Source organism: Oncorhynchus nerka, linkage group LG7 (assembly GCF_034236695.1).
Source record: "Oncorhynchus nerka isolate Pitt River linkage group LG7, Oner_Uvic_2.0, whole genome shotgun sequence".
In the NCBI taxonomy this organism is placed as follows: domain Eukaryota; kingdom Metazoa; phylum Chordata; class Actinopteri; order Salmoniformes; family Salmonidae; genus Oncorhynchus; species Oncorhynchus nerka.
Window position 1 is genome coordinate 23,094,018 of NC_088402.1, and position 10,895 is coordinate 23,104,912.

General features: G+C 47.4%; 1 protein-coding gene across 3 annotated transcripts in view; it reads left to right on the plus strand.

Moving 5' to 3' along the window:
• LOC115131278 (ribosome biogenesis protein bop1-like) overlaps positions 1–10,895 on the plus strand; it is a 124,962-nt gene that overhangs the window by 102,469 nt on the left and 11,598 nt on the right. For all 3 annotated transcript variants that reach the window (XM_065020332.1, XM_065020333.1, XM_065020331.1), the window contains exon 11: positions 5,038–5,170. In XM_065020332.1, coding sequence (XP_064876404.1) covers positions 5,038–5,170 — 133 coding nt within the window. The remainder of the gene's footprint in view (positions 1–5,037; positions 5,171–10,895) is intronic.

Genomic DNA, 10,895 nt, shown 5'->3' on the forward strand with positions numbered 1-10,895 from the left:
CAAACCTGTAAAACATGATGATGACCGACCCTACTCAGAGCATTCTCTCAGGACTGGAATTAGTTTCATAGCCTTGATAGTGCTGCTTATTTTTCATTTTGTGGCACCCAATGGCACCCATAGGGCTCTGGTCAAAAGTAGTGCACTACGTAGGGAATAGGGTGCAATTTGGGACACAAGCAGTACATTGTACTGAGCATTGTACTGCCCTGGGGCTTGACTCTGTGTACGGTATATTCACACCCACACTCCCAGCAGTAAACAAACCTGGGTTCTGGTGTTCCCGGCTCCACATTCCCTACTAATGATGTGGCCACAATAGTTGTGCAGTGGCAGCTCCTCCAGCTCCAGCCTCCCTGACAGGCAGTGTTCCCTCTGAAATCTGACTAGGGCTGAACCTTCAACCCTTCCCTGGTGGGGAGGACTGGGAAGGACGGAATTCTTCGCTCCACACGCCGGCCAGGATTGGAATTCTTTTTATGGAAGTACATAACAGGGATGCCTCTTATAGATGTAGCCCACTGGGTCAGACTTGGGACATCACAGACACGGTTAGGTGAACTCCACTAGCTGGTCTCTGGTTTTTGCTTTCTCGCTCGCTCTCTTTCTAGCGCTCGCTCGCTCTCTATCTCATTCTCGCTCTCTCTTTCTCGTTCTCTCTCTCATTCTCTCTAGCTCTATCTTGTTCTCGCTCTCTCGTTCTCGCTCTCTCTCGTTCTCTTTCTTTCTTTTTCTCTTTCTTTCTTTTTCTCTTTCTTTCTTTGTCTCGCTCGCTCCACAACAGGAAGAACACAGCCCTGTAAACCAGAGAGCAACAACACTACCAAGAGGCTACCTACCATTAACTGAGGGACATGTTTTTGTGACAGCTGCTTGGCTGTGTCATTTGGTGCTCACACAGATGGTCACCATTGTGTTGTGTTCCACTTCTACTACTGCCATTACAGGGTTCATACTTAGGCCAAAACCTGCAATCATCATTTGGATATTGAATCGCAGGTCTGTTTTTGTTTGGCGCTAGAAAGAGGAGAGGAGTGTAATGCTGTTACGACCTGGGCTTTCAAACCAAGGTGTCCTAGAAAGAGGAGAGGAGTGTATTGCTGTTACGACCTGGGCTTTCAAACCAAGGTGTCCTAGAAAGAGGAGAGGAGTGTAATGCTGTTACGACCTGGGCTTTCAAACCAAGGTGACCTAGAAAGAGGAGTGGAGTGTAATGCTGTTACGACCTGGGCTTTCAAACCAAGGTGTCCTAGAAAGAGGAGAGGAGTGTAATGCTGTTACGACCTGGGCTTTCAAACCAAGGTGTCCTAGAAAGAGGAGAGGAGTGTAATGCTGTTACGACCTGGGCTTTCAAACCAAGGTGTCCTAGAAAGAGGAGAGGAGTGTATTGCTGTTACGACCTGGGCTTTCAAACCAAGGTGTCCTAGAAAGAGGAGAGGAGTGTAATGCTGTTACGACCTGGACTTTCAAACCAAGGTGTCCTAGAAAGTCCCCAGTCCATCAAAGCACCTCCCCCTGGAGCCTCAGTTGATCGTGCTGACCAATAGCGCTGCTCCCATCTGTTGACTTACATTGTGGTTTGCCCTCGACAACTGAGCCTTGAACTGTGCTCTGAGGTTACAAACCACGCATCCGTTTTAGTTTTATTTTCTACATTTGCTAAATGCTCTCATCCTGTCCAGTGACACAGCCTTGTATTTATGTCAGATTGTCATAAAAATATTCTGCTTGTCGTATTCTCAAGTAGGCGAGTAAGCACACTCCTGGGTGTGTTTCAGAGTAAACCATTGAGGTTGAATGAATGAATGAATGAATGAATGAATGAATGAATGAATGAATGAATGAATGAATGAAGGAAGTCCCTCAGTAGAAAAGGAACAGCATAGTTGTGACTTCTTAACGGTTTCACGGCTCTAGACCTCTCCTCATACACTAGTGATTCCTTTCCAACGCCTGTGCTGCCTGACGGACGGGGTTCTCTCACTCTCAATGTGACTCTCACTCTTTCTCTCTGTCTCTCTCTGTATTCAACCTCCCGGTCGGGTCGGGCCTGTCCCTCAAGTTCTATATCTGTTTCTGCCAGAGAGCTCAGTACTTCAAATGGATTATGGTTTTTGAGTTATTACACTCCACCCTCTGTCCAGGATCTGTTCTTCCCTCCGTGTTTTCCTTGCATTTATGGAGCGTTCCGGTATAGAAGTTAAAATAAAACTATTTTACTACTACCTCTCACTCTGATGTTGGAGCGGTTGAGCGTCAGTGGTGGTGTTATCGAAGGTGGTTGGTTTGCGTAGAGTCTGAGTTCCCAGGTGTCCGTATTGTGTGCCAGCAGTAAGGAGCGATTGGCTCCTGGGGTTCTGATTAGGACCTGAATGTTTCTTTCTCAAACCAACCTCAACAGGAAAGGGAAGAGCAACGGACGCTACAGTTCTTTCATGCCAAAGTATTGTCCAAAAGAAAGGTTGAGAAATCTCACTGAGCCATGGCTCCTAATAGAGCTGCGATGGCAAACCACACTGCAAAATCAGACCAATACAGGAGGTTACTAGAAATATAACCTCGCCATGTCCATAACATGTAGATGGAGGTACATGTAGATGGAGGTACATGTAGATGGAGCTACATGTAGACGGAGGTACATGTAGACGGAGGTACATGTAGACGGAGGTACATGTAGACGGAGGTACATGTAGACGGAGGTACATGTAGACGGAGGTACATGTAGACGGAGCCGGTAGAGGTATAGTGGCAGAAAAGAAGCCTGTCAAATGCAAATGATCCTTTGGCTGTAGTCTGTGATACTGCATGCGCTCCCAGAAGGCATTAGTGAGTTAGTGTGTGCAGAGAGGCCCGTGATATGTCATTGGCTGTGTCCCACGAGGCCCTATGGACTCTGGTCCAGACTAGTTCACTATATAGGGAATAGGGTGCCATTTGGGGATGCACACATTGTGACCGACAGTTGGAGAGGCAGAGAGAGCGTCTGTTTTCACTCAGCTGATGAGCAGTAGGCTGGCCAGGAAATCTGTCCCGACCCGTCATGTCTGGCTACTTATGATGTGTATTATACACACTCACACAGATAACTTTTAACGCATGTGAACCACACACTCACACAAGGTATTGATAATGTAGTGAAGAGGTGTATATTCTATTTTTGAGAGATAAAGATAAGCTACATTACCTTTAGGTTTTATCTGCTCTTTCCCACTGTTACTGTATATCACAATATTATTCATCAACACAGCCTCCCCATCAACTAACTCCTAAACCCCTGTTTAGTAGTGACACCAACCAGACCCACTCCCCTCCTCTTACTCCCCTCCTCTACTTGCCTCCTGCTCTACTTCCCTCCTGCTCTACTTCCCTCCTGCTCTACTCCCCTCCTCTACTTGCCTCCTGCTCTACTTGCCTCCTGCTCTACTCCCCTCCTCTACTCCCCTCCTCCTCCTCCTCCTCCTCCTCTACTCTCCTCCTCTACTCCCTCCTCTACTCCCCTCCTCTACTCTCCTCCTCCTCTACTCCCCTCCTCTACTCCCCTCCTCTACTCTCCTCCTCCTCTACTCCCCTCCTCTACTCTCCTCCTCCTCTACTCCCCTCCTCCTCCTCTACTTCCCTCCTCTACCTCCCTCCTCCTCTACTCCCCTCCTCTACTCCCCTCCTGCTCTACTCCCCTCCTGCTCTACTCCCCTCCTGCTCTTACTCCCCTCCTGCTCTACTCCCCTCCTCCTCTACTTCCCTCCTCTACTCCCCTCCTCCTCTACTCCCCTCCTCCACTCCCCTCCTCCTCTACTTCCCGCCTGCTCTACTCCCCTCCTCTACTTCCCTCCTCTACTTCCCTGCTCTACTTCCCCCTGCTCTACTTCCCTCCTCCTCTACTTCCCTCGTGCTCTACTCCCCTCCTCCTCTACTTCCCTCCTCTACCCTCCTCTACTTCCCTCCTGCTCTACTTCCCTCCTCTACTTCCCTCCTCTACTCCCCTCCTCCTACTCTACTTCCCTCCTGCTCTACTCCCCTCCTGCTCTAGTCCCCTCCTCCTCTACTCCCCTCCTCCTCTACTTCCCTCCTCTACTCCCCCCCCTCCTCTTCTACCCCCTCCTCCTCTACCCCCTCCTCCTCTACTCCCCTCCTCCTCTACTTCCCTCCTCCTCTACTCCTCTCCTCCTCTACTCCCCTCCTCCTCTACTCCCCTCCTCCTCTACTCCCCTCCTCCTCTTCTACTCTACTCTCCTCCTCCTCCTTTACTCCACTCCTCCCCTCCTCCTCCTCTACTCCCCTCCTCTACTCTCCTCCTCTACTCCCCTCCTCCTCTACTCCCCTCCTCTTCTTCCCTCCTCTACTTCCCTCTACTTCCCTCTTCTTCCCTCCTTTACTTCCCTCCTGCTCTACTCCCCTCCTGCTCTACTCCTCTACTCCCCTCTACTTCCCGCCTCCTCTACTTCCCTCCTTCTCTACTCCCCTCCTCTACCCTCCTCTATTTCCCTCCTCCTCTACTCCCCTCCTGCTCTACTCCCCTCCTCCTCTACCTCCCTCCTCTACTCCCCTCCTCCTCTACTTCCCTCCTCTACCTCACTCCTCTACTCCCCTCCTCCTCTACTCTCCTCCTCTACACTCCTCCTCCTCTACTCTACTCTACTCATCCTCTACTCTCCTCCTCCTCTGTTCTACTCCTCCTCTACTCTCCTCCTCCTCCGTCCTACCACCATTTAGTTTCTGCTCCCCTCTCATTGAGGTTAGTCAGCCTGCTAGCTCAGAGCTTTCCCAGTTTATTTATGAGCCACTTTAAGACTTTCCCGCTGTGGTAACTCAACGACGCGCGGTGTCCGGAGACCACACCTGCTGCTGCTGGGCCTGAGCTGACCATCTTACTGACTGGTGTAAGTGTGACTGTGATGCATGTATGAGCACATGCACACAGGCACACACACTTACGCTTGCGCACGCTCGCATACACATTCCCTCACACACACACACATTGCTGTTAAGGGCCCCATGTTAACCCTGTAGTCTGACCTTTGACCCTCTCTCTCCCTCCAGGCTCAGACGATTTCACGGTGCGCTTCTGGGAGGTCAACACAGGGCGCTGCATGAAGACTCTGGAGGTGGGCGGAGCTGTGAAGAGCGTGGCGTGGAACCCCAACCCGGCAGTCTGCCTGGTGGCTGTGTGCTTGTAAGTCTCCTCCTCCAACAGTCTCTTTCTTCCTAATGGGGTGCTCTCTTAAAATCCTCCCCCTCCTCTGTTTTGAGGTGTCTGTGTCTTCATCACTGAACATACTGTATGTGTTGACGGACAGAATGATTTTATAGTGTAGCGTCTGGGGTTAACCAATAACTACTGTAACCAGTTTATAATTAAGCAAAAAGACACTACCATCATTACATCAGTACTACAACTACCATCATCATTACTACTACTTCTACTACTACTTCTACCATCATCACTACTACTACTTCCACCACCATCATTACATCAGTACTACATCTACATCATCATTACTACCTCTACTACAACCACCATCATTACATCAGTACTACAACTACCATCATCATTACTACCTCTACTACAACCACCATCATTACATCATCACTACTACTACTTCCACCACCATCATTACATCAGTACTACATCTACATCATCATTACTACCTCTACTACAACCACCATCATTACATCAGTACTACAACTACCATCATCATTACTACCTCTACTACTACCACCATCATTACATCAGTACTACAACTACCATCATCATTACTACCTCTACTACAACCACCATCATTACATCAGTACTACAACTACCATCATCATTACTACCTCTACTACAACCACCATCATTACATCAGTACTACAACTACCATCATCATTACTACCTCTACTACAACCACCATCATTACATCAGTACTACAACTACCATCATCATTACTACCTCTACTACAACCACCATCATTACATCAGTACTACAACTACCATCATCATTACTACCTCTACTACAACCACCATCATTACATCAGTACTACAACTACCATCATCATTACTACCTCTACTACAACCACCATCATTACATCAGTACTACAACTACCATCATCATTACTACCTCTACTACAACCACCATCATTACATCAGTACTACAACTACCATCATCATTACTACCTCTACTACAACCACCATCATTACATCAGTACTACAACTACCATCATCATTACTACCTCTACTACAACCACCATCATTACATCAGTACTACAACTACCATCATCATTACTACCTCTACTACAACCACCATCATTACATCAGTACTACATCTACATCATCATTACTATCTCTACTACAACCACCATCATTACATCAGTACTACAACTACCATCATCATTACTACCTCTACTACAACCACCATCATTACATCAGTACTACATCTACATCATCATTACTACCTCTACTACAACCACCATCATTACATCAGTACTACAACTACCATCATCATTACTACCTCTACTACAACCACCATCATTACATCAGTACTACATCTACTTCATCATTACTACCTCTACTACAACCACCATCATTACATCAGTACTACATCTACTTCATCATTACTACCTCTACTACAACCACCATCATTACATCAGTACTACATCTACTTCATCATTACTACCTCTACTACAACCACCATCATTACATCAGTACTACAACTACCATCATCATTACTACCTCTACTACAACCACCATCATTACATCAGTACTACAACTACCATCATGGTAAGTTACTATTTACTATGCAGATGTTATTATTCAGTGTCCCTCAGGCTATGGCAGGAAAATACATATTTGGCTGCAAGAGGAGCTCCTTCGCCCACGAGTATTTTTAGTTTTTCCTCTGTGTTTAATAAGTTACAATTTGGAATAAATGTTGTCATTTCTGTGAATAATGACTGTCTTTGTGAGGAATATTTATCACAGTAAAGGAGAAAGTGCATCTCTGTCTCTCCCTCCCCTGTCGTACAGTGACCACATACACGCTCCTCTTTAGGTAGCCATGTCTTTTTATGTCTGCCAGTTTCTATTGCCAATCGGTGGTCACTCAGCCTGTACTTTTTCCATTGTTGTGTCTCACTCTCTCTCTCTCTCTCTTGCTGTCTCTCTCTCTCTCTCTCTCTCTCTCTTGCTGACTCTCTCCCTCTCTCTCTCTCTCTCTTGCTGACTCTCTCTCTTGCTGACTCTCTCTCTCGCTCTCTCTCTCTCTCTTGCTGACTCTCTTTCTCTCTCTCTCTCTCTCTCTCTCGCTGACTCTCTCTCTCTCGCTGACTCTCTCTCTCTCTCTCTCTCTCTCGCTGACTCTCTCTCTCTCGCTGACTCTCTCTCTCTCTCTCTCTCTCTCTCTCTCTGACTCTCTCTCTCTCTCGCTGACTCTCTCTCTCTCTCGCTGACTCTCTCTCTTTCTCTCTCTCTCGCTGACTCTCTCTCTCGCTGACTCTCTCTCTTTCTCTCTCTCTCGCTGACTCTCTCTCTCTCTCTCTCTCTCTCTCTCTCTCTCTCTCTCTCTCGCTGACTCTCTCTTTCTCTCTCTCTCGCTGACTCTCTCTCTCTCTCGCTGACTCTCTCTCTCTCGCTGACTCTCTCTCTCTCGCTGACTCTTTCTCGCTGTCTCTCTGTGTCTCTCTCTCGCTGTGTCTCTCACTGTCTCTCTCTCTCTCTTGCTGTCTCTCTGTGTCTCTCTCTCGCTGTGTCTCTCACTGTCTCTCTCTCTCTCTCGCTGTCTCTCTCTCTCTCTCGCTGTGTCTTCCTCTCGCTATGTCTCTCTCTCTCTCTCGCTGTCTCTCTCTCTCTCTCTCTCGCTGTGTCTTCCTCTCGCTATGTCTCTCTCTCTCACTGTGTGTCTCTCTCAATTCAATTCAATTCAAAAAAATATAAATAAAATGAAAATGTATATTTATATATAAAATATATTTATATATAAATAAATGGTGGGACCAACAGCAATAATAATAGTAGTAGTGGACATGGGTTTACCATTAACAACAACTACAACAACAATATTAATGAGAACAACAATACATTAAAGCAATGGTAGTAGACCAGTGTCAGCATGACTTAGAAGACACATGACGTGGTATGAAAGATGAAACAAAACAAGATGGGAAATATAATCGACATTACTTTGCACTTTTCACTGGCTGTCCCTCAGGTTGTGGCAGGAGGACACATATTTGGCTGCCAAAACTGCACATTTTGACTTTTCACCCAATAAATATTCAATTTTTTTCTTCATCTTTTATAGTTTCAAATTCTTTGTATTGAATTATAATTTTGGGAAAGAAATATTCTCTTAGGTCTGAGTATTTGTCACAGTGTAGTAGGAAATGCAGCTCTGTCTCTACCTCTCCCCTGGAGCAGAGTGAGCACAGCCTGTCCTCTCTGGGCAGCCAGGTTTGTCTGTGATGACCGGTCTCTATAGCCAGACTCACTGAGTCTGTATCTAGTCAATGTTTTCCTCAGTTTTCTATCAGTCACAGTGGTCAGGTAGTCTGCCACCATGTGCTGTCTGTTTAGAGCCAAATAGCATTGAAGTTTACTTTGATTTTTTGTGGTCTTTTTCCAATCTGTGATATATTTTTGTTTTGTGATGATTTTCTGAGTGCTGTCCTGAGGCTCTATGGGGTTGGTTTGGGTTGGTGAACTGAGCCTCAGAACCAGCTGGCTGAGGGGACTCTTCTCTTGTTTCATCTCTTGACATTGTAGAGCTGTGTGATGGAATGTTTTGGGGTCACTTGTTTTTAGCTGGTTGTAAAATTTGAATGCTCTTTTTTCTATTCGAATGAGGAGGGGGTATTGGCCCAATTCTGCTCTACATGCCTTATTTGGAGTTTTTCTTTGCACTTGCCATACAGTCTTGCAAAACTCTGCATGCAGTATTTCGATTGGATGTTTGTCCCATTTGGTAAATTCATTATTAGAGATTGGACCCCATACCTCACTGCCATATAGAGCAATTGGTTCTATAACTGGTTGAAAAAGTTTGAGCCAGATTCTAATTGGAATTTCGATTTTGATGTTCCTTTTAATGGCATAAAATGCTCTTCTTGCTTTGTCTCTCAGCTCATTCACCACCATGTGAAAGCTACCTGTGTTGCTGATATTTAGTCCTAGATATGTGTAGTTTTTGGTGTGTTCTAATAGAACTGTGTCCAAATAGAATTTATATTTGTCATCCTTATTTCCTGACCTTTTTTGGAATATCATTATTTTTGTGTTTTTTTTTAGGTTAACGGTCAGAGCCCAGTTCTGACAGAACCTGTGGTTAACGGTCAGAGCCCAGGTCTGACAGAACCTGTGGTTAACGGTCAGAGCCCAGGTCTGACAGAACCTGTGGTTAACGGTCAGAGCCCAGGTCTGACAGAACCTGTGGTTAACGGTCAGAGCCCAGTTCTGACAGAACCTGTGGTTAACGGTCAGAGCCCAGGTCTGACAGAACCTGTGGTTAACGGCCAGAGCCCAGGTCTGACAGAACCTGTGGTTAACGGTCAGAGCCCAGGTCTGACAGAACCTGTGGTTAACGGTCAGAGCCCAGGTCTGACAGAACCTGTGGTTAACGGTCAGAGCCCAGTTCTGACAGAACCTGTGGTTAACGGTCAGAGCCCAGGTCTGACAGAACCTGTGGTTAACGGCCAGAGCCCAGGTCTGACAGAACCTGTGGTTAACGGTCAGAGCCCAGGTCTGACAGAACCTGTGGTTAACGGCCAGAGCCCAGGTCTGACAGAACCTGTGGTTAACGGTCAGAGCCCAGGTCTGACAGAACCTGTGGTTAACGGCCAGAGCCCAGTTCTGACAGAACCTGTGGTTAACGGTCAGAGCCCAGGTCTGACAGAACCTGTGGTTAACGGTCAGAGCCCAGTTCTGACAGAACCTGTGGTTAACGGTCAGAGCCCAGGTCTGACAGAACCTGTGGTTAACGGTCAGAGCCCAGGTCTGACAGAACCTGTGGTTAACGGTCAGAGCCCAGGTCTGACAGAACCTGTGGTTAACGGTCAGAGCCCAGGTCTGACAGAACCTGTGGTTAACGGTCAGAGCCCAGGTCTGACAGAACCTGTGGTTAACGGTCAGAGCCCAGGTCTGACAGAACCTGTGGTTAACGGTCAGAGCCCAGGTCTGACAGAACCTGTGGTTAACGGTCAGAGCCCAGGTCTGACAGAACCTGTGGTTAACGGTCAGAGCCCAGTTCTGACAGAACCTGTGGTTAACGGTCAGAGCCCAGGTCTGACAGAACCTGTGGTTAACGGTCAGAGCCCAGGTCTGACAGAACCTGTGGTTAACGGTCAGAGCCCAGTTCTGACAGAACCTGTGGTTAAGGTCAGAGCCCAGTTCTGACAGAACCTGTGGTTAACGGTCAGAGCCCAGTTCTGACAGAACCTGTGGTTAACGGTCAGAGCCCAGGTCTGACAGAACCTGTGGTTAACGGTCAGAGCCCAGGTCTGACAGAACCTGTGGTTAACGGTCAGAGCCCAGGTCTGACAGAACCTGTGGTTAACGGTCAGAGCCCAGTTCTGACAGAACCTGTGGTTAACGGTCAGAGCCCAGGTCTGACAGAACCTGTGGTTAACGGTCAGAGCCCAGGTCTGACAGAACCTGTGGTTAACGGTCAGAGCCCAGTTCTGACAGAACCTGTGGTTAACGGTCAGAGCCCAGTTCTGACAGAACCTGTGGTTAACGGTCAGAGCCCAGTTCTGACAGAACCTGTGGTTAACGGTCAGAGCCCAGGTCTGACAGAACCTGTGGTTAACGGTCAGAGCCCAGGTCTGACAGAACCTGTGGTTAACGGTCAGAGCCCAGGTCTGACAGAACCTGTGGTTAACGGTCAGAGCCCAGTTCTGACAGAACCTGTGGTTAACGGTCAGAGCCCAGGT